The following is a 25,610-nucleotide window of genomic DNA, read 5'->3' on the forward strand; positions in this document are numbered from 1 at the left end:
GAAGCCTTCCTTGACTTGTTTGGCAGTAAATTGAACTTGTCATATATACCCTCTTAATACGCCCTATTTTGTACAAGTGGTACATACCATCGATTGTTATGATCTTAATATTTTATGGCATGCTTATTAATCAGTAATTAAATTCTGATTACGGACTACTCGTGTTTACTTCATTTAAAGGATGAAATATGCAGGTGGAGCCCACATAAAACTCTTGATTTTGAAGGAATGGGACTCTTAGGTGTGAGGTGGTATATTCTATTTCTTAGAGAACTAACTCATTAGAAATTCATCTTTTTTACCCATTAAATCCTCACATAATTTCTAAAATTTCAAATTTCTCAGTCATTTGAATCCAACAAAATTTACGTATAAAATAATTTATTGAGAATAATCGCATTTTAGTAATCAAACTGGTTTCAATTTTGATTAAGGGGAATTTAGTAAACAATTTATAGGGAGTCAATACCATTCCTACCCCAATTCTAGTTAGTTTAATAAACAGCTTCATTGAGAATTCAAATTATATTCCTTCTCAATTCAATTCCTCCGGAAACTAATAAAGATTTGCACTAACTTTTTTCCCCAATCATGTTGTAGAACAATCAGTATAAAGCCAAAATAACATAATAATAATAACAAACGAAATATATTTTATATAAATATAATTGAATCAATACAACAATAATATAAATTGTAGAATACTAACTTGAATTGTAGATAAAGTCCTACAGAGTTGTAGTGTCCTTTAGACAGTATTTCTCCTCTACCCTTGTGCTTGTAGTTCGATAGGAGTCCGTCCACCAGGATTAAACTATCTTAATCAAAGCCTAAACACAATGGCTTTGATTTCTGGCGAACAGTGGTATGAATTCTATGAGGAAGTGTTAAAAATGTGAGAATGATAATGCTGTTCAAAAGTGTCTATCTGGTTTGAACGTATTGTCAATATATAGAGGTCTGACACCTCTTCATCCAACAATTATGTTAACTGTTTATCTGATTCGAATTTCAGATTTTGGTTTTATCTGAAAAAATGAATTTTTAATTAATAAAAATGAATTATTAATTAAATCAACAGAGCTCAAACCATATATAATCCAAGCTCAAACCATGATGAGGCCCAACTATGCCTCCGTTAGGCCCATACTCTATTTAGTATTTCTAAAGTGTTTGTGCTTATAAGAGCTACTCCACCCATTTGCCCTTAATGGCAAGGGGAGTTAGGGCACTTACTATTCACGTGAATAGTGGTTATCCTTGCAAATCAAAATTTTGTGTGTTCCACCCATTGCCCTTGCTAAGGGCGTTACTATTATTTTTTTGTTTTATTCACAATTTTTTTTACCTCAATAATTAATTCGGATAATATTTTAGGATTAGATTTTAGGGTTCCTACATGTCAATACTATTCATATCTCATAATCGGATAAAATTTTCAATTTCAAATTTCAAATAAATTTTAAAAAATTGGCTGGTATTTATAGAAAAAAATTCATTAATTTTTGGATATTTTTAAAAAAATTCAATTTTTCCAGTATTTTATTGCAAAAATTGCTCGACGTTGATTGGAGGAAAAAATCGATCGGAGAGTCCGGATGACGCCACGTGGCAACAAGGAAAAAATCAAATCAGAGCAGATCAGATGCGGATCGTAGTAGCGAGCATCAGAGTGTATCGAGCGATGACGTCGGCAACAGAAGTTTGACTGGCCGGTCGCCTGCCCGAGTTGGTGGGTCCCACACCCGGCCCGGCTGCTCACTGAACACAATTTTTTTTTTCCCCCCTAGCCTTGGGCTAGGCTCATGGATGGAAAGGCCCTAAACCATGGAAGGAAACAACTCCCTTCTAATATGGAACTAAATGCAAGTGTATTTTTCTATACAAACTCTAAGAACTCATATATCTTGAAGAAGAAAAAAAAGTTGTGTCATCTTTGGCATTACTGCATGCGCTGTGGGGCTTTGGCATATATATCATGCGTGGCTGAGCAGCCAGGTTAATTGTATAATTAAGTGACCCATGATCTTTGATGATGTGTCCATGTTTCCAATTTGCCGTGCCAAATTTAAGGTTGAACTCTAATGAAAAGCAATAAAACCAATCCCCCAAATCGAATACATATTTCTGGGAAACTCCTGGCTAGTTGGTTCTGGCAACTTCCATTAATTATTGCAACATGGTCCAAGAATATATTTATTTTCTCAGCGCCGCCAGAACAATAGCCCATGCATCATCGTGGTCCACGTAATATTGCCTTGTCCGTATATACCCGAAAACATAAATCTTGAAGAAATTCCAAGAACCAAGCAAGGCGGAAGTATGAATTTTTTAAGACATTATGAAACCAAAATATATATATATATATATATATATATATTAAAATACAACATAGAAAAACATTAACAAAATAAAAATATGTTCAACAACATAATTTAAATTGTACCTATTCAAGTTATGCTCTACGATCCTTGAGAGAAGTGAAATATTTTGTTATTGCATATGAAAAATGTAAAGAGTTAAAGTCGTGAATGTTTACGAAGGGATTATGTCTCTCAATTGAGTAAACAAATTAATATACAATTATTATAGACCTATAAAGTTGAGTGGGCAATGAATTACTAGGCTGCATTTGGTGAACTACTAAATTTTGATGGGGTAAATCACATTAGAATACATATAGTCTATTTTTATTTTTTTTAAAGGCTACGAACTAGTTCCGCCCCTGAAGCAAGGAGAGATCGATGTAACATCCAAATATATTGACAAAACTTGAATGCTTGGAACATTAACATGCATGTGCTTCCGAAGATTTTTATTTTTATTTTTTGTATTAATTATGTTTTGGCAGCTGATTTGGATTGGAGGTAATGAATGAGAACAAGTTTGTGGAATTGATTCTTCGATCTTGCAAATTAAGACAAATAATTCAGTACCTGCCAACATGTCTCTCTTCGACAAAGCTTGGATTCTAAAGGTTGATCAACTACACATGTTAATAAAAAAGAAAAGGTATAACATATGTTTAAAAAATGGCCAGCTAGATTGATTTGTGATCATTCATAGAATTAGAGAGCATTCAATCTAAAATTAACTTGGGCATGAAAAAGCTATAAGATTTTTTCACTACTGAGTGTAGAGTCACTCGAGCAAAATAAGTGGATAACATGAATTTGATCCGGACCGTTACATAGCAACATTGTAACCAACCATTCAATCTACCATAATTGTATGAGATGAGAAGCCCAAGATCCATTTCTATTGCCTATCTCACCAATTAACCGTTTGGCTTGGGCTAGGGGATCGTTATATCCACCAAAGGCAGTGAGTGTGAAGGATGTCACACCACGAATCAACTAGATAAGTATTAAACATTTTGTGTTTTCAATATTTGGGTGTTTACTTGATGCATAGGTACATAATTTTATGTAGGTGATTGCCTCATCGATTAGTATAATATGTGGGTCTTTACTTTTATTGATTAAATTGTATTTTATCCATATATTAGGTAAATATTCACAAGGAAAGAATTCAAATTTTAAATTCTGAAATTCAATTACAATGAAATAATGCATTAAATTTGGATTTTCAATGTGTTTCCTTATTTACTTCAAAAGGGTAAAATCAACACCAAATAAATAAATAAAAGTCAAAGGACCTGCATCTAAAACTAAAACGAGAAGGACTCAGCCTAATTACAACTAATCATTTTGAATATAGATCTAAGAAGTCCTTAAATTTTTTAGCACAATTAAGCCCCAATTTATCACATTTTTTATACGGCTTCTTGTGCAGAATTTGGGTTGTCTTGGCCCCGACAATATCAAGGCAGATTTGAAATGCTCTTTGAGTAAAGCTGTTGGTTGCCAAGGCGGATTCATTGCATGCAGGTAATTATATATTCTTGCTTTATTTTCCCTTGATTTGTAGCAACAATACAAATTGTGAGATTTAGGGTTTATAGTTGCATGTTTGATCTCTTCATCTTTTAATACAGCAAAAAGTGGAAGCAGCTCATACAATCAAGGGGTCGCTCTTTTATATTTTCCACATCTACGCCAGTACCAATTGCTGCTGCTGCCCATGGTAAAACCCTAGCATTAATTTATCATGCATGCATTATTCACATGTGTTAACACTACAAGTATAAATTTGCAGCTGCTCTTATTGTGGCAAGAAAGGAAACATGGCGTAGACGGGCAATTTGGAATCGGGTGGAAGACTTTCGTGCTCTAACTGGGATCCCCATAAAAAGTCCCATAATCTCTCTTGTCCCAGAAAGGATGAAATATGCAAGTGGAGCCCACATAAAATTCTTGATTTTGAAGGAATGGGACTCTTAGGTGTGAGGTGGTATATTCTATTTCTTAGAGAACTAACCCATTAGAAATTCATCTTTTTTACCCATTAAATCCTCACACAATTTCTAAAATTTCAAATTTCTCAGTCATTTGAATCCAACAAAAATTTACGTATAAAATAATTTATTGAGAATAATCGCATTTTAGTAATCAAACTGGTTTCAATTTTGATTAAGGGGAATTTAGTAAACAATTTATAGGGAGTCAATACCATTCCTACCCCAATTCTAGTTAGTGTAATAAACAGCTTCATTGAGAATTCAAATTATATTCCTTCTCAATTCAATTCCTCCGAAACTAATAAAGATTTGCACTAACTTTTTTCCCCAATCATGTTGTAGAACAATCAGTATAAAGCCAAAATAACATAATAATAATAACAAACGAAATATATTTTATATAAATATAATTGAATCAATACAACAATAATATAAATTGTAGAATACTGACTTGAATTGTAGATAAAGTCTTGCAGAGTTGTAGTGTCCTTTAGACAGTATTTCTCCTCTACCCTTGTGCTTGTAGTTCGATAGAGTCCGTCCACGATTAAACTATCTTAATCAAAGCCTAAACACAATGGCTTTGATTTATGGCGAACAGTTATGAATTCTATGAGGAAGTGTTAAAAATGTGAGAATGATAATGCTGTTCAAAAGTGTCTATCTGGTTCGAACGTATTGTCAATATATAGAGGTCTGACACCTCTTCATCCAACAATTATGTTAACTGTTTATCTGATTCGAATTTCAGATTTTGGTTTTATCTGAAAAAATGAATTTTTAATTAATAAAAATAAATTATTAATTAAATCAACAGAGCTCAAACCATATATAATCCGTCAAACCATATATAATCTAAGCTCAAACCATGATGAGGCCCAACTATTGCTAGGCCATACTCTATTTAGTATTTCTAAAGTGTTGGTGCTTATAAACCATGGAAGGAAACAACTCCCTTCTAATATGGGACTAAATGCAAGTGTATTTTTCTATACAAACTCTAAGAACTCATATATCTTGAAGAAGAAAAAAAAGTTGTGTCATCTTTGCCATTACTGCATGCGCTGTGGGGCTTTGGCATATATATCATGCGTGGCTGAGCAGCCAGGTTAATTGTATAATTAAGTGACCCATGATCTTTGATGATGTGTCCATGTTTCCAATTTGCCGTGCCAAATTTAAGGTTGAACTCTAATGAAAAGCAATAAAACCAATCCCCCAAATCGAATACATATTTCTGGGAAACTCCTGGCTTGTTGGTTCTGGCAACTTCCATTAATTATTGCAACATGGTCCAAGAATATATTTATTTTCTCAGCGCCGCCAGAACAATAGCCCATGCATCATCGTGGTCCACGTAATATTGCCTTGTCCGTATATACCCGAAAACATAAATCTTGAAGAAATTCCAAGAACCAAGCAAGGCGGAAGTATGAATTTTTTAAGACATAATGAAACAAAAAATATATATATATATATATATTAAAATACAACATAAAAAAACATTAACAAAATAAAAATATGTTCAACAACATAATTTAAATTGTACCTATTCAAGTTATGCTCTACGATCCTTGAGAGAAGTGAAATATTTTGTTATTGCATATGAAAAATGTAAAGAGTCAAAGTCGTGAATGTTTACGAAGGGATTATGTCTCTCAATTGAGCAAACAAATTAATATACAATTATTATAGACCTATAAAGTTGAGTGGGCAATGAATTACTAGGCTGCATTTGGTGAACTACTAAATTTTGATGGGGTAAATCACATTAGAATACATATAGTCTATTTTTATTTTTTTTAAAGGCTACGAACTAGTTCCGCCCCTGAAGCAAGGAGAGATCGATGTAACATCCAAATATATTGACAAAACTTGAATGCTTGGAACATTAACATGCATGTGCTTCCGAAGATTTTTATTTTTATTTTTTGTATTAATTATGTTTTGGCAGCTGATTTGGATTGGAGGTAATGAATGAGAACTGTTAATGTATGGTTTTTACTATTTTCTTTTGGCTTCCCTTGACAACTTTGTAATAGGATGTGTGTTGTTATTTATCAAGCTCAAGTTTAGATTAAGGAAAACCTTTCTTGGTGCTCTTCTCTAACTTCTGCATGTATGGAGGTTCATGCAATTTGACAAAGGTATTGTGCATTGCATATCATTTCATAAAACAGTCTTCATAAAGCTGATGACTAGTCATCTGTTTCTCGATGACTAGTCATCCGTTTCTCGATGACTAGTCATCCTTGCTCGTTTGGATTTCAGCTGGATAACAAACTGCTTTTGTCCTATTCCTCTTTCTCTCTCTCAGCTGCCATCTGTGGCTTTTCGACCTAACGAATTTTTTGGTGTAAAGGCCACGATTTTAGTCATTTGGGGTCTCTTTTGGGTGGAAGTTTTGGAAAGTTTGGCTTGCCATCTTTCGCTTCTTCTTCCTCGAGAGAACCATCTTATTTCATCTATGAGTTTTTCCAATTGATTTCTTTTTGAAAAACTGCATTTGAAACACAAATCTGCATCTAGCTACTTCAATCATTCTATCATTTATATCTAGGTCAGATTCAAGATTGATTTCTTCAAGAGTATGGTTTCTTGAAGAAATTGGTCATTCTCCTTTGAATCCAAATTGGTTTGGTTTGTGTTGGAGCTTGCAAGCTAGTGCCATGGGATGAACGAGCTGGAGAAGGAGCTGCCATTGCCATGAAGACGGAGCTTCAAGCTTTGCTAAGTTGGAGAAGAAGATTGCACAAAGGAGGTATAGCTCATCTTCCCAGATCTAGGTTTTTCTTGAGCTTGCTTGTGTTCCTTTGTAAGAATCTTTCTTCTACTAGTGGATAGTGGTGCTTGCCCCCAATGACCCCAGCTGACCCCGCTTTTCCTAATGGTGGGTGGGTTTAAGCACTGCCTTTTCCAACTCGTGAAATTTTCTGGGTTTGTGTGTTCTTGACAGCTTGAACTTAGTAGTCAGTTGACTAGTCATCTGGGTGCGATTGACTAGTCATCTTTTGTTTGGTGTTTGCTTGATTCTGCTTTTTGGTCTTCACACACTTTCACCATAGTTGTTGCTAGCACATGGGATGCCTAGATTGACGGGTCCTTCTAGTGCCTAGGTTGTCACTAGTAATTCTCTAGGCTTGCAGGTACATCTTGGTGTGCTCTGTGTATGTTATTGTTTGGTATAATTCATATATGTCAGTTGACTAGTCATAAGAGTATTTGGTCAAGGTCTAGAGTGTGTGAAGTTTGCATGCGTTCTTGGTTGAATATCTTTTAAATTTACCCCTCGTCACCTAAGTACCAATTTCAATTGGTATCAGAGCACCACTCTTAATATAAATAGAGAGATCCTTTGGGTGCTAATTGGTATTAGGTTTGCAAACATAAAAATGGACCAAATTGCTCCTTGCATTCATGATGAGCTTGCCTTGTTTGTTCAGAAATATAGAAGGGTTGTCAAAGGTAAAACCAAAGTCACTAGGAATTGTCAAAATCTTCTTAGCTCGTCTACATGTGTGTCTCAAGACAATGTTTTTAAGGAGATGAATTTTTTGGACTCTTATGGCTTTAGGGAGGACAAAAGTTTGAAGGGTCTTGTAAAGTGCTATCTATGTGGTGGTGCTGGTCACACTGATGTGGAATGTGCAAATAACCACATGATAGAGTCTAATGGGAGAGAAGAGTCAATTAGTGCACAATGGAGTGATAGTGATAGTGTTGATTCCAATAACTATATCACTTCATCTTTTGAAGAGACAAATAATTTTGCCCTTGTTGGTTCTGTTCATAACTCTAGCATTGCTAGAGTTCATGTAGTTAAGGAAGGAAAATCTGATTCAAAAAATGAATCTGTGTCTGGAGATGATAGGCAGATGACCATCATACGAAGCAGGATGACAGTCATACAGGATGACAGTCATACTGGATATGTGTGAAAAGTATGATGTCCTTTTTACTGAAACTTCCAAGCTTAAGGAAAGAAATTTCCTACTTGAAAGGAAGGTAAAGAACCTGGAAATTCTTAATTGCACTTTTAAAGAAGCAAATAATGAATTGAGTGAAAATATTGAGACCTTGAAGAGTGAAAAGGATTCATTGATTGTCATTAAAAATGACATTTCAAACCAATTGAATGTGCTCAAGGAAAACAACTTGGTTTTCCATGCCTCCAACAAGAATTTGTTGACTCAGATAAATGAGGCAAATGACATGGTGATCAAGCTTACCATAGGGGCTAAAAAGGTGGATAAAATGTTGAATATGGGTAAGGTTCATGGAGACAAAATTGCTTTTGGTTATGGTTGTTCTAGTTCATATGCCCCTCCTCATTTGACCACATTTGTCAAGGAGTCAAATACAAAGTTTGATGTTTTAGAGCCAACTAGGACTCAAAGATTCATTCCTACTTGTTACCATTGTGGTGTGAAAGGTCATATTCGACCTAGGTGTAATGCTCTAAGGAATGTGTCTAGAGCAACCGATGCAAATGGCTTTAAGAACCATATTTCATCTCTTAAAACATGTGAGCTTGCAAAATCTGTTATTTGTACAAGAGATAAACATTTTTCACTTGCAAAATTTGGTTTTCAACAACCAAAAAGGTTCATTCCTATATGCCATCATTGTGGCACATTAGGACACATTAGACCAAAGTGTTTTGAGCTTAGGAATTTTGAGCAAAAACCTTTTGTTCATTTCAAGAAAGTAAATGATGACTCACTTCAAACTCAAGTGAATGATCTTCTTTATAAAGTTGTCAAAATTCCTACAGTGTTCTCTTTGCCTCATGAAGTCTCAAAAGTAAAGCAAGTTTGGATCAAGAAGGAAGACCATGTTCTTCCTCATGTTGGTGACTAGTTTCTTCATCTTATGTATCTAGACCATTCTCTTGTTTGTGTGTGCTTCATGGAGTCTAGATACATTGTCATGCATTTGCACCTTGTTCTTTTGTTTGATTAGGATTCATTTGTTTTAATTTTTTTTTAAAATATGGTCATTGCATGCATGTCTTTCAATCATCTCTCTCACAGTGCTTTGAATCTTGGGTGATCAACAAAATTTCATGTTCTTTTGAACTTGTTCACATTTATCTTGTTGATCTTGTCCAAACCTCTTTCCTTGTTGGCAAGGAATACATCCTAGCAATTGTAGATGACTTCTTTGGGTTTATTTGGGTCTTATTCTTGCTTGAAAAATCAGAAACCTTTCACAGGTTTAAATCTGTATGCCACTTTTTACAAAAAGTTAAGATGACTAGTCATCTGCCTTTCGTTAGAATTAGAACAGATCATGGTTTTGAGTTCGAGAATTCTCAGTTTCTGAAATTTTGTGAGGAGATGGGAATTAAGCATGAGTTCTCTGTACCTATTACACCTCAGCAAAATGGTGTTATAAAAAAAAAAATATAGAGTTCTTGTTGAGATGGTTAGGATGATGCTCAATAGCAAAAATTTTGCTAAATATTTTTGAGGTAAAGCTGTAAATACAGCTTGTTGCATCTCAGACAGGGAGTTTTTGAGGTATGGTGCCAAACAAACTCCCTATGTGCTCTGGAAAGGTAAGAAACCCAATGTGTCTTATTTTAGAGTCTTTGGTAGCGCATGTTTTATCTTAAGAAATTGGGAACACCTTGCTAAGTTTGACTTTAAAAGTGACAACAGATTTTTTCTTGGGTATTCCACTTCAAGCCGAGCCTCTAGAGTATACAATTATAGGTCCGAAACCATCATGTCAATATTGATGACTTTGCTGCCTCTACTGAGATGGCATTAGATGAGGATGGTCTTTTATCTTCTATGCTTGAGGGAGAATCTTCAGGTTTGGATCTAGTGGTTGACCTGTCAACCTTTAGCAAATCGGTTGACCAGTCAACTCTTGACAATTATGTTCCAGTTGACCTGTCAACTTGTCATAATTATTCTCAGAATCCCAGCTCATCTGTCTTTGTTGAAAACTCTCTATAGAAGCATGATAGGAAGCCTTCTCTACTTGACTGCAAGAAGACCTGACATTTCCTATAGTGTAAGGGTTTTGTGCTAGGTTCCAAAGTGATCCCAAAGAGTCTCATTTGTTTGCTGTCAAAAGAATCATAAAATATGTGAGTAGAACTTTTGAGTTTGGGTTGTGGTATACCTATGACACTTGTGTCAATCTTATTGGGTATAGTGATGCCGATTGGACAGGTTGTAGTGATGATAGGAAAAGCACTTCCGGGGAGGTCTTTTATGTAGGCAACAACCTAGTTGCTTTGCATAGCAAAAAACAGAACTCTATCTCCTTATCCACTACTGAAGCAGAGTATGTTGCAGCTGGGAGTTGTTGCACTCAACTCCTTTGGATGAGATAAATGTTGGAAGACTATGGTCTTGCTCAATCATGCTTTCTAATCTATTGTGACAACATGAGTGCCATAGATATTTCTAAAAATCCTGTTCAATGCTCTAGGACTAAGCATATAGATATTAAGCACCATTTTATTAGAGATCTTGTGGAAGACAAAATTCTATCTTTGGAATTTGTTCCCTCTGAGAAACAGCTAGCAGATATACTTACCAAGGCCTTGGACTTTCAGAAACATGTCACACTTAGGTAGTCCATTGGCCTTTGCTCAATTGATTGATTAGCTTGTCTGTTCCTTATCTTCAGCACATTGCAGAACTGTTGACTAGTCATCTACTAGTCAAATATAAATTTTTGTTTACTTGGTGTGCAAATGTCAAAAACATCTGTTTCTTCTGATTTCTGATGGTGTGAAGTTTGAATCATTTTATGCTTTGCCTGATTTGTGCATAATTCCCCCCTTCTAGTTTGGAGCCATTAGATGACATTTTTTTTTGTGTTTTTACGTCCTATTGGTGAGACAAGTGTTGTGATACATTGTGGACAATCATTGTTATAATCTCCTATCTTATCTCACTCTCTTAGGCAATTTGTTAAAAAAATAATTAAAAAGGGAAGTGTGACCAATGTAGTCACGACTCTAGGAAGGTATAAGGTGATATGATTGAAGAATCTAGAGCAAGAGCCGCAAAATTGGGCCACTCAAGCACTTAAGTCTGGGATGTGCAAATAACAAACATAATAAATGGCCAGATTGAGTGATGAAAATCAAATAGGTTGAATCTATGCTTTGACTTTGTCTTGAAGGTTCATTATATACTTGTCTCTCCAAGAGTGATATTTCTTCATCTCTTGTGTTTTTCTTTTGGCTCTGAACCTCCTCTGTCCATCTTGCCTTATCTCTGAGCATGAAATCTAATTCATATTCTATCTATCAGAGTTAGTTGCAATTGTTTTGTTTGCACATGGGGTTATCCTCTCTCTTTCTTACTTACTGTGCTTGAAGACTTGGACTAGGCTATAATAGCTAATACATCGTTGATCACTTGATATATTTGCTAGTTCATGTTTGTGGTTTTAAAACCAAAATCATGTCTTCTTCAGGGTCGATACTAAAATTGCTGCTTGTTATGTTATTGCTTGTGTTGACTAGTCAACATATGCTCATGCTGATTGTGGTTGACTAGTCATCCAGTTATGCTTGTTATGATATTGCCTTGGTTGACTAGTCAACTTATGCTCCCACTGATTATGATTGACTAGTCATCTGCTTAATAGGTTTCTTGTGCCTTTTGGTGAAATTAATTTTCACTCTCTAAGAAAGACCATTGGTTATGAAACAAAGCACAAAGGCGCTCATTGTCTCATTTACACCTTATGTTCGAACATTGGTATTGTGTTTATGTATGATCGTGTTTGGATGATGCCACGTTGGTCTATGACCAATCATCTTAATAAGTTGTGTTCCAACGTTCAATGATTTAGCCTAACATAATTCTTGAAATCCTTACGAGTTTGCTGTGCTATATGAGTTTTGGATTGTTGGCTAATTTATTTTGTTGAGGGAGTTTCTTTGAGATGCATGTGTTTTGGCAACATTCTTGCTGGTTGTTTTTATCATTTTCATACATCAATATTGTCTTTCTAAGCCTTATCTCGATTGATTTGCTCTCTTTTGTTCTTGGCTATGTCTATGAGGTTGTTGGTCTTTTGATGCCACCTCAAATTTAGACATGCGTGACTAATCAGTTTCATTAGTCCACTCTCTTCTTCTTGTGCTTTTTGGAAAGCTGTGTTGGGTTTTTTTTTTGGACAACCTAGAGACTTATTTCTTGTGCTCTTTCTCACATGTCCTCAATTTTGAGCAAAAATTTAGGGTTCATCTTGCTTGGTGCTTTCTTCAAATTTGACAATGATTGATGCCTTAAATTTTGAAATCTTGGTGCTTTGTCTTGATTTTGCACTACGTTGTGTAAAGAAAAATTCATTGGTTGTCCCTTGTTTTGATAAATATGTTGCTTAAACTTTGTCTTTTTAGGGGAGTTTCTTTATGTGTAATGTGTACACGTTGAAATTCAATTCAGCCACTTGATTTTAATTGCTTTAGGTATGATTCCTTACAACTTGTGCTCCATTTCTTATTCTTTTTAGCTTGATGCACTTTTGTGTTTGTTGGCTATTTATGGAAAGTTTGCTGAATCAGTACGTCAAAGGTTATGTCCTTTATGTTATATGATACTCAAGGGGAGTATGTTTTCTAAAGGGGTGTTTTGCTTTAGGAAGAGTAATGGACAGCGGTTGTGCATGTTGATAGGGGGAGTTGTTTTGTAATCACATTGTGGGTAGTCAGTGCATTTTGATAGGGAGTTGTTCTGTCTTGTTTTGAACAACTGTATTTGACTAGTCATCAATCTATGTTACATCTTATTTTGAATAATCATTATTTGATCGTCATCAATCTATGTTATGTGTTGTTAACCTTGTTCATATCTGCCTATCCTTTTGTGGTTAATTCCTTTGTATGTTGTTTCTATCTCTCTGCCTTTTTGCACTTTCCTTATCAACAAGGGGGAGAACACTCTCAACCCCACATCGCATATTGTTTTAAAAATTCTGTGATAATATGCTTGTTTTTGTGCCTGGAAGATTGGTTGTTCTTGCAGGTACCTTCACTCCATCATCTCCTTAGTCTCAGTTTTGGGTTGAGTGTTTTTAGAGAGTGTGTTGTCAAGGAAAGCCAAAAAGGGGGAGATTGTTAATGTATGGTTTTTACTATTTTCTTTTGGCTTCCCTTGACAACTTTGTAATAGGATGTGTGTTGTTATTTATCAAGCTCAAGTTTAGATTAAGGAAAACCTTTCTTGGTGCTCTTCTCTAACTTCTGCTGTATGGAGGTTCATGCAATTTGACAAAGGTATTGTGCATTGCATATCATTTCATAAAACAGTCTTCATAAAACTGATGACTAGTCATCCGTTTCTCAGATGACTAGTCATCCGCTTTCTCAGATGACTAGTCATCCTTGCTCTGTTGGATTTCCAGCTGGATAACAAACTGTTTGTCCTATTCCTCTTTCTCTCTCTTGCCATCTGTGGCTTTCTTACCTAACGAATTTTTTGGCTGTAAAGGCCACGATTTTGGTCATTTGGGGCTGTCTCTTTTGGGTGGAAGTTTTGGAAAGTTTGGCTTGCCATCTTTCGCTTCTTCTTCCTCGAGAGAACCATCTTATTTCATCTATGAGTTTTTCCAATTGATTTCTTTTGAAAAACTGCATTTGAAACACAAATCTGCATCTAGCTACTTCAATCATTCTATCATTTATATCTAGGTCAGATTCAAGATTGATTTCTTCAAGAGTATGGTTTCTTGAAGAAATTGGTCATTCTCCTTTGAATCCAAATTGGTTTCGGTTTGTGTTGGAGCTTGCAAGCTAGTGCCATGGGATGAACGAGCTGGAGAAGGAGCTGCCATTGCCATGAAGAACTGAGCTTCAAGCTTTGCTAAGTTGGAGAAGAAGATTGCACAAAGGAGGTATAGCTCATCTTCCTAAATAGATCTAGGTTTTTCTTGAGCTTGCTTGTGTTCCTTTGTAAGAATCTTTTTCTACTTAGTGGATTGCCTGGTCGGTTGATGACCCCCAGTTTTTCCCAATGGTGGGTTTCTGGGTAAACAGTTTCTGGTTTCCAACTCTGTAAATTTTCTGGGTTTGTGTTCTTGACAGTTGACTAGTCATCTGGGTTTGTGCAGTTGACTAGTCATCTTTTTCTGCTGTTTGGTGTTTGCTTGATTCTGCTTTGGTCTTCACACACTTTCACCATAGTTGTTGCTAGCACATGGGATGCCTAGATTGACGGGTCCTTCTGAGTGCCTAGGTTGTCACTAGTAATTCTCTAGGCTTGCAGGTACATCTTGGTGTGCTATGTGTATGTTATTGTTTGGTATAATTCATATATGACAGTTGACTAGTCATAAGAGTATTTGGTCAAGGTCTAGAGTGTGTGAAGTTTGCTGCGTTCTTGGTTGAATATCTTTTAAATTTACCCCTCGTCACCTAAGTACCAATTTCAAGAACAAGTTTGTGGAATTGATTCTTCAATCTTGCAAATTAAGACAAATAATTCAGTACCTGCCAACATGTCTCTCTTCGACAAAGCTTGGATTCTAAAGGTTGATCAACTACACATGATTAAGCTTTTTTTTCCCCCATCTTGTTTAAAACAAAAAAGGAATAACATATGTTAATAAAAACCGGCCAGCTAGATTGATTTGTGATCATTCATAGAATTAGAGAGCATTCAATCTAAAATTAACTAGGGCATGAAAAAAGCTATAAGATTTTTTCACTATTGTGTGTAGAGTCACTCAAGCAAAACAAGTGGATAACATGACTTTGATACGCACCGTTACATAGCTAGATTTAGAACAATTCAACACAAAATTAGTTGAAAATACGAGACGAGAAACTCAAGTTCCATTTCTTGATGTAGAACAATACTCTCTCTCAACAGTAATAATATATTATGGTTTGATATTATTAATATAAGTTTTGGACACAACTTATAAAATTATGAAATGGGGAAATCTTCAAATGTGATATGAAATTGAAAAGAAAACATTCGAAAGAAAGTATTCAGAAAATCCGATACGTTGGTCCAAAAAGTCCTTGAACTATTTGGCAAGTGGTGATGAGGGTAGGATTGGTGGATGCTGTGTGAAGCAAATCCCTTCGCGTAGGAGGATAAGAAACCTTTGGTGAGATGTTTATAACCCTGCGTTTCCGACTTGAGTACAACAAGAAACAAAGACAGATACATCTTATCAACATTCATTAGTACTGCGCCAAAAGAGGTAAAGAATTGAAAATCGATCGGATATCATTTCTTGTGATTCTTATGGACTTTGAATTTTTATTTTTATTTTTCTTGAGTTCTCGATAATAAAAGCATCTCTGTCTTATATGACAAATGACTAGAGGAGATGCCAAATTGAGGCCCACAAAACCTCCAAGCAAATGTTACTAATGAAGTGGATTTAACTTCCACCGTTTGAAAGATAGATGAAAAATATAGCCCTACAAATAGTTTTATTAGGATTTCATGTAGCTATATCACCAAGATCTTTTAAAAGATTTTAAGCACCACCATTGTAACCAACCATTCAATCTACCACAAATTGTATGAGATGAGAAGGATGTCACACGCTTCTAATAAAATAAAAGCGTGTTATTTTTCCACGTACAGGGCTAGGAGTAAATCTGTACATGTGTATGCAGCTCTTGTACATATGTAATTATAATTATACCTAAATTATGTGTTTTTTCAGATTAATCATGTTCGAGATTGTGAATCCTTGGATTTATTGAAAGGTATTATAAGATCATGTTCCAATATTCCAGAAAGGCACAACCAAATACAACAGTGATGAGGAAATTAATTTGTTTCTTTCCCCTTCAAAAGAAATTTTTGGAAGTGCTCCTCAATGTATCTTGAGTGTTTGCATGTGCATACGAGCAGAGCCAGTCCATTGATTTTGAAGGCCCTGTGCAAATATGGATGTTGAGGCCCTATATATACAAGTAGGAAAAAAATTCCATATAGAAACAAAAATTTCTGACAAGGGAAGAACACATTCGAAAAGAGCTTCCCAGAAAAATTTCTTTAGTCACCCTTCCAAATCATAGAGCTGATAAATTGATTTTCCAATTTCAATGCTTGGTGAATTCTCATGTGAATAAGGAAGAGAGAAAAGAACTGTGATTTTGGGGAAAGGGCTAAAGCTTGGGTTTTTACAATCCAAAATTTGATGGAAGAGGGTGATACACTAGTACTGAAGAGAAATGGCTTTATTTTGATGGAGAAGAGTGAGAAAGACTTACTGAAAGAGAAAAGAATATTAGAATGGTTTTGCAGTTTGAGAGTTACGAAGAGGAAAACACAGGTTTCAAATCATAATAAATAAATAAAAAGAAGAGTTGCAGCGTGAGAGTTGGGAAGAGGAAAATGAATTAAATTAGGGCATCTACTCTCTAAGTCGTAGAATTTGTTGATAATTAATATTCAATTCAATTTTGGTTTTGGTGCCTTACATGTGATGTTGTGGGGTGATGTTTAATATTTCATTTTTATTTTCATGTTTTAGTTAATTTAATGGGTTGACTTGGAAAAATTTGGAGGCTCCAAAATTTTGGGGGCCCTGTGCGGTCGCACACCTTGCACACCTCATGGGCCGCCTCTGCATACGAGTAGTTAACCTCGAGGGCAGACTTAAGGGAGGTAATGACTACCTAAATCTCAATACGAAATTCCTAATGCATGCACGTGCATATGGTCTCAAGTCTAACAGATCGTGACCTAAGCTTGCTTCTTAGGTTGGAATAGGAACCACAGAATGGCCTTCAACCTATTATTCCGACTATTAATTAATTAATTGATTGATATATTCTGATATTGTGATCCTCATTCTTCTCCTGAAACAAGTGAGAATATTTATACAATGGCCCACAACCAAAAACCCCTCCTTATATGATCAAGAAAATTATAAATTTTTTGGGGGTCACGATCATAGTGTTTGGGGTGTACAAGATCTAACCCAATTCACTCAAATTGACTATTTCAATCCAATCCAATGCAATTTTAATCTGTTTCGAAGATTTGGTGTTTGGATTGGATCTGATCCGTAATTTTCAAAATCAACATGATCGGATCGGATGACGGATCCAATCCAGTCCAGTCTAGTTAGTTTTATACTTATTTTGCTCTTGTAGGTATTTTTCTCTAATATTCCATTTATATTTTACATTTATGTCTATTAATATGTTTGATTATATTAAACATTTAATATTTCATTATTGTCTTTTTCTATTATCAAAACTGATAATCCAATCTAATCCAATCCAACATCAATTGGATCGGATCAGATTGGATTTAAACATCTAATATGTTTGGACCGGATTGAAAAAATCACAATTGAATCTATATTGGATCAGATGCAAATTAACTAAATTGCATTGGTTTCGAATTTACGTACACCCATACATAGTGTTATGTGTTATTATTAATTTACTTAAGTTATATTAATACGTCTATTTATTTATTATAGAAATTTGGGATAAGTCCAAAATTGAGAATATAAGTTGGGATTAATCCTTGCATTTGCTGTAGTTGATATAAGTCCTTTGACTTTTCTGCCAAATAGAATTACATTCATTTTTTGAATTTTCTAATATAGATCTATTATTATTATTATTTTGAATTATCTAGTTATTCCTATTATGTCATTGAAGTATAAATTGTGTAGAAATTAATTTATAGTACAATAATGACGAGATTTTATTATAATTTTAATAGAGAGACATACATAGGTTAATAAATCCCATAACCATTGGACGTTTTTCTGTCTTGCTCTTTGTCTCCATTTTATTCTTTCTTGTTCTTCTTCCTTCTTCTTTGTTCTCCATCTATTTTTTGCTATGTTAATATACATATTCTTCTTCTTCTTCATTCTTCTTAGTTCTCCATCTTCATCTTTTCTTCATCTATTTTTTGCTATGTTAATATACATATTCTTCTTCTTCTTTTTTCTTCATATATTTTTTGCTATGTTAATGTATCTATCTTCTTCTTCTAGGTGGCAGAGAATTGGTCCATTCCATATTATACCTATTATATGGGTTAATTTAGCTTGTACTAATACTAACACAACGTTGTCTTTGTTGGGTTTTTTTTTTTCCCATCAGAATAGGTATATCATATTTTCTTTTTTAATCTAATTTTTTTTTTATATGCTTATGGCATTTTGTAGGTACCTAACTTTACCTTATTATGTAGGTAAAGTAACATATGTATGTTTTTCTATGCTCACTTGATGAATAGTAGGTGTTTTAGTTTATGCACATGAGTTTAGGTAACAATTTTTTTTTTTTGGTCATCCAATGGTAGAGGCATATTATATACTCTTGTAGATATATTATCCTATGGTGTAGGTATGTTATCCTATTCCCTATTGCATAGGTATATATATATATATATATATATGTTTTTTCTTATTTTCGACAATGTGTAATAGTATTTTATGTACTTTTTATTTTTATTTTTTTATAGGTAACATACAATTTTATTTGTCTATTTTTGGTATATGACTTATAGGTAGTCTTCTAAATTATATTCCTAACTTATAGGTAGTCTTCTAATTTATGTTCCTAACTTACAGGTAACATTATTTATCACTAAATGTTTTTTCGTTGCTAATAATAACATTATTTACTTGTATGTCGAGGACATAATTTCATGTGAGTGCTTGTCTAATCGATTGGTATAATATGTGAGACTTTACTTTTCATTGATTACATTGTATTTTATCCACATATTAGGTAAATATTATCAAGGAAAGAATTCAAAATTTAAATTCTGAAATTCAATTACAAGGAAATAATGCATTAAATTTAGATTTTCAATGTGTTTTCCTTATTTACCCCAAAGGGTAAAATCAACACAACAAAAAAGTAATAAATGTCAAAGGACCTACATCGCGTGGCTAAACCCAATAACAACTAGTAGTTTTGGACCTAGATCTAAGAAGCCCTATTTATTAATACTATATTTTAGGTTTATGACATACTAATTATGTTATCTAATCAGTTAATAGCTATAATTTTTTTTTATCAGCTATATGAAAGAAGAAGGGAATTTAACTTAAAATCTCGAGTGCACGAGTCAATGCTCTTAATCACTTCAACTACAAACTCTTATATTATATCTCGTAGTTTTTTATATGCTCGCCAAAAATAAGTCATAGATGAATACTGTTACGTGGCGGTTTCAACCAGACCAACGTAACGAGTCGACTAGCGATCCTCATCGAAGCCAAGTGGTCTCCCGCCCTTGGATGCTATATCACATTATCACATGCCGCCAAGTTACCACGAATGATAGCCTCATCATTAATAGAAATCATGGTCTAAAATATCGATGATATCGGAAATGTTGGTAGTCCAAAAATATGGAAATATCGGGATATTATCGATATCGATAAAAATTGAATAAAAACCACGGAAATTGTAAGAAAAACTTGGAAATTTTTATTGAAACTTTGGAGAATGTTTATTTAGTCAATTATCTATTAATTTATCAAAAAGAAGGAAATGCATTAAATGATGGATTTAACTTATTTAAGTTGATTATACAGCGAGCTAGCAAACACTGTGAGTGTAGAAAGTATGTAGTAATTAATGAAAAAGAAATTAAACACACCATAATCATTTATATATAATGATTTACTACAATGTTTTACTCTATACATTGCATGGTAAGATACATGAGTGACTTAGTACCACATAGAGTTCCTATGAGGTTCAAATTTTTCATTATCTTCATCATCTCTATGTGTAGAGTAAGTGTATTGTGAAGAGTATTCATCAAATGATAAATCTCCAAAATAGTTTTGCATGTAATTGTTAACATGCCACCCATATAAATATAAATATTTTAGCATATTATCACTAAAACATAAGTGATATATGATGGTTAAGGTGTTGGAGTAAAATAGGAGGGGTTCAAATCCTTCCTTTGTGTTTTTTTCCTCCTCCTCCCCTCCCCTCCCCCCAACAAATATTGAATCTGGTCGAAACAAAAAAAACAACACAAAACAAACATAACAAAAGATGGAGGAGCGAACGTCAGCATCATTATTACAAAAGCGACAATATTGCGTGGCCCCCAGCAAAGCGATATGCGGGGATCATTGGTTTATAAATGAGGCCACGTAGAGAGACCGAGAGACGCAAACCATTTAACAGCACAAACTGAAGCAAGCAGCAGAGCCCGTTGTGTTCTTATTCGCGGCGAAACGTCGCCGTTTCCTCCGCAGCTGATCTTTTTAAGAGGCGGAGCCACCAGATTGTGAGAGCGATAATATTTGTGATGGCGGGGCAGTCGAGAAAATGGATGATTTTGGTGGTGACAATTTGGATTCAGGCGTTTACAGGGACGAATTTCGATTTCTCGTCGTATTCTTCGTCGTTGAAATCTGTGCTGGGGATTTCTCAGGTGCAGCTGAATTATTTGGCGACTGCCTCTGATTTGGGGAAGGTGTTGGGATGGTCTTCTGGGCTGGCTTTGATGTATTTTCCTTTGTGGGTTGTGCTTTTCATTGCTGCCTTCATGGGCTTCGTTGGCTATGGCATTCAGTGGCTTGTCATTCGGCAAATCATTTCCTTGCCTTATTTCCTGGTAATTTTATTCATCTTCTCTCTCTCTCTCTCTCTCTCTCTCTAATTTCTACAACATTCTATCCCATTGCCATGCTGTTTGTGTTGTTTGGTTAATTGGGATTTCATTACATTGTTTTCCTTCCTTTAATTCTTAATTCTGTTATGGGTTTTCTGTGTTTGATGCAAATTCATGCTATTTTGTTGCCAGTTTCATGTTGCTCTGTTTGTGGTTAGAGTTCAACTAACCCAAACCCCTCTCTCCTCCAAAATAGAGATTTTCTGTTACTTTTTTCCTTAAATGTTTTCTTCTTTTCAGAGTTAAATTGGTTAGGCAAACAAAAGCAAAGGAAAAAGAAAAGAAAAAAAACCGTGACCCAACCTTTTCTTTCTTTTTCTTATTGGATAATTTATTTATTTATTTTATAGCTAGATTCTTTCAAATTTATTAATAGGACATACTGTTCCAGGAAAAAGGCATAGTCATCGTTGATAGATAGATCTCCATAATTCTGAGGTCGGGCCCCACTAGAGGGCCATCTCACTAGTATCAAGTGACTTTTTGGTGGCTATCAGTATCAAGTGGACCCCAATTAACTCTTTCCAAAAAGGGCCTAATATTATGTGTTTTTGTACTTTTGGTTTGGAGGAACATTAAATTTACGAAATATTATTTTATATTAAAAATTATTTGGTGGCTTTTACATGATGAACAAAGTTGGTTTTGTTTTATCTTTCTCCAAAATTTCAAATTCGGAATTTAGCATGAAATTTTTTCCATGTGAGACCAAAATAAAGTTGGTTGGAACTTGGAAGAAGCTTCCTTTAAAATATCTGCTTTCAATCCAAAATCTGCTTTCAATTTGGGCCTTGATATTTATTTGTACAATAACACATTGAATATGATGACCAGACTTGTTGGAACGAGCTTACTTGGTAACTTCTTAGACTCGTCAATTTTCCTCACCTTTCCTTGCCTTATCTTTGCATTTGGCCTTCACTATTTTTGTTTTTGTTTTTATTTTTCGTTTGGAGCTAAGTTTACAAGCAGAAATTACGGGCACGCATGTCCAAATAGATCAAAATAAAATGGGATAAAACAGCTTAAAAGCACTACTAACTAGTTGGTTATTTCGTACTTAAGTTCAATTTCCCCTTGTTGATGAAAAAAAATTACACAATATACTTTGTCATTTTTTATTCTCTTGAGGGACAATAATATGTTGGACAACAAAATTTGAATTCAATTGGCTATTAATATTAGAATTTGAATATCCGTCCAAAAATCGTGTGACAATAGGCGAAGGTTTTCAACATCTTTTAGCTCTTAAGCTAAACTTTTATCCTTCGACGTGGGATACTTTTAACAATCATTTAACTCGTTATTATGAATCATGGATATTTCCAAATGTATATTGGTTAGTATTAGTCGATCATAGGTCTCTCGACACTCATCTATATCAGTGCAAATTATTTTTTTAATTGCTTAAGAAATTATTGAGAAGACAATTCCAGCCTAAATTCTGTTTTTCTGTTATTTAGAGCAATTGATTGAGAGTTAGGATTCAACATTTACACTACTGTCAGGTGAAGATCAATAATAATGTATACCAAATGGTTTTTGTTTTTGTTGTTGAGCATGTAATCGTTTTTATGTTGGAATTTTTCGTTACAGACAAAATCAATAAGAAATTACTAAGTCCTAAAGTTTCTTTCTCCATGTTAAAATTCAGATCTTGGAATTTTTTTTGTTCGCAGTTGATTGATGATTCTAATTCTAGTGATGACCTAGAATGTAATTATCTTTCATTGACATTGAATCTATTTTGATGACATGGTCTTGACATCTAAACCACACAATTATAATCAACAAACCTGTTTGGTGCTCCATCTCTTTGACAACGAATCCTCATACCAAACTTTGAAACCTTGCATGTGTGGAAGATCCATAGCTTTACTGTCATTTTTTATTCTTTTTCATGGGTGTAGCTAACTTATCTTGTTTTTGTTTTGTATGTTTGAATTTCACGCAGATGTTTCTTCTGTGTTTGTTGGCTGGGTGTAGCATCTGTTGGTTCAACACTGTGTGTTTCGTTCTATGCATTCGGAACTTCCCAGCCAATCAACCTTTAGCAATATCACTCACAGTAAGCTTCAATGGTGTAAGTGCAGCCTTGTACAACCTTGCTGCTGATGCAATTGATTCATCCTCTACTTCCTTATTTCTCATATTGAATGCTGTTATCCCCCTTCTCACTTCTGTAGCCGCCTTGATCCCGATTCTCCGCCAACCCTCCCTAGACCCTCTTCCACCTGATGGAGTTCGCCGCGACTCCCTCATCTTTCTCCTTTTGAATATCTTGGCTGTTCTAACTGGAATTTACCTTCTTCTCTTTGGTTCAACCTCATATGATACAGCAACAGCTCGTCTCTTCTTAGGAGGAGCCATTTTCCTACTCATTTTCCCTCTATTTATCCCTGGCATTGTCTACGCTCGTGACTGGTTTCGTCGTGCTATTCATTCTAGCATCCGCCTTGAAGGCTCGGGCTTTGTTCTTGTTGATGTTGATGACCTCGAGCTTCATAAAGAGCTTCTTACGCGTGAGAACAGTATTAATTATGGGAATGGATCGGTTGCTCAAGTCTTGAACAATAATGATGGCCCTACTACAACTTTGTCATTTAGACAGAAGAGTGGATATCAGAGCGCAGGGTGTTGTGGGGCAATTGTGGGCAAGAATCAGTTGGCAATGCTTGGGGAAGACCACACAGCACGAGCGCTTGTACGAAGGTTGGATTTTTGGCTATACTACGTTGCATATTTTTGTGGGGGCACTATTGGTCTTGTGTACAGTAACAATCTGGGGCAGATAGCTCAATCACTAGGACAGAGCTCCAATACCACAACACTTGTCACGCTTTATTCATCCTTCTCCTTCTTTGGCCGACTGCTCTCAGCTGCACCGGACTACATACGTGCGTAAGTAATCCGAATGTGTAATTAATAGTTTGTTTGAAAAGACAATCCGAAGGGATATGTTCATTTCTACAAGCTTGTGTGATTTTTACATGTTGATCAACTAGGCTAACAAAATATTGTCACCAAAATTTTACAGGAAGCTTTACTTTGCAAGGACAGGGTGGCTGGCGATTGCACTTTTGCCTACCCCAATTGCTTTCATGTTGCTTGCTTCCTCAGGTGGGAGCCTTGCTTTGCACACCGGCACTGCACTAATCGGATTGAGCTCCGGATTCATTTTCGCTGCCGCTGTTTCCATCACGTCAGAGTTGTTTGGGCCAAACAGGGTAGGCGTCAACCACAACATCGTCATTACAAACATACCAATCGGTTCACTCGTCTACGGGCTTCTTGCCGCAATAGTTTATGATTCAAACGCTAGCTCTGGCCTGAGCATCTTAACTTTTAGTGATTCAGTAGTGTGCATGGGGAGGGACTGCTATTTCCTAACCTTTGTGTGGTGGGCATGCATTTCGGTTCTGGGGCTGGCTTCAAGTGTGCTTTTATTCTTAAGAACCAGACACGCCTATGACCATTTTGAACATAACCGTTCGACGCAACTCTACTAATAGAATTATTATAGCTTGCTGTTTGGAGGCAAAAGATAAAGCATTAATTAGGTTTTCTTCTCTAAATTTTAGAGGGAGAAAACATATTGGATTGTCAACAGAGAATCAATCAATGAGGCAGCTTGTGGTCCATGTATTATTGAGGGAGTATTTGTAGAATATTCATGAAGGAATACTTTAACGATGTATTTCACATGTATGATTAACTAAGAGATAAATTATATTAAAAAGTGACATCAATCTCAAACCGGCCATTACTAAGCTCATATTTTGCTTAAATGTACCTCATAGTGTTGCCATGTGGGCCAGTTTTTATCCTTCTCTGTATCTCTAGAAGCCGTGAAGTTTTCTTTTTAATAAAAATTCTTAGTTTTTGTCCATATGATATTCGTTAATTCATACATCATTAAACTGACGTCTGAGTGCTCTGTAACAATACATATAGGTTAACTTGATATATTGGACGAAGGGGCGAGTAGTGTAACAATTTTAACTTCAAGGTTCTTTATAGAAATTCTAAATTATATGGACTAAACAATTACAGCCCCCAAAATATAGGGGTGGAAAGTCTAATTAACTCTACTAATTATAATGAAGAAGATGAGTTTATGGTAAAATTTAAAACCACCCAAAGTTATCCTCATTTGAGAAAGAAAGAAATTCAAAACACAACTACTTCATTTTAAAAGGACAAATAAAATAAAAATATATAAGAAATGACCTTCTATATCCAAAAATTTAATATATATATATATATATATATATATATATATAATGCCAAACAATGAAAAATGAAAAAGCCCAAAAAATATCTTTGATTAAATAAGGTAATAAGAGACAACAAAATAATATAGTGAGGGTAAAATGATATAACAATTATCATTTAAATAAAATAATAAAAATCACAAATGAGGATAAATAACACATAAGAATTTTTTAAAAAAAGGGACCATATTTCAAAATTATTATGAAACTTATTTAATGTAAATAGACGTTTATATTATAAAGGGACAAGATTTCAATATTATTAATGACACCGAACAAATGTTAGTTTTTGTTTTGTTTTGCCAAAGTTAGGAAGGGAGGTTTCTCACACACATACTGTTAATTAGGGCT

The 25,610-nt window shown here is 34.8% G+C and overlaps 1 protein-coding gene across 1 annotated transcript; it reads left to right on the forward strand.

Annotated features, from left to right (window-relative positions):
• Nucleotides 1-20,476: 20,476 nt before the first annotated feature.
• On the forward strand, nt 20,477-24,874 carry LOC103336705 (protein NUCLEAR FUSION DEFECTIVE 4-like). Its single transcript, XM_008239805.3, has 3 exons — nt 20,477-20,928; nt 22,940-23,886; nt 24,023-24,874. The coding sequence occupies exons 1-3, from the start codon at nt 20,620-20,622 to the stop codon at nt 24,492-24,494; spliced, it is 1,728 nt and encodes a 575-aa protein (XP_008238027.2). The 5' UTR covers nt 20,477-20,619; the 3' UTR covers nt 24,495-24,874.
• The last annotated feature ends 736 nt before the right edge of the window (nt 24,875-25,610 follow it).

Source organism: Prunus mume, linkage group LG7, assembly GCF_029339155.1.
Source record: "Prunus mume cultivar Tortuosa linkage group LG7, ASM2933915v1, whole genome shotgun sequence".
NCBI lineage: Eukaryota > Viridiplantae > Streptophyta > Magnoliopsida > Rosales > Rosaceae > Prunus > Prunus mume.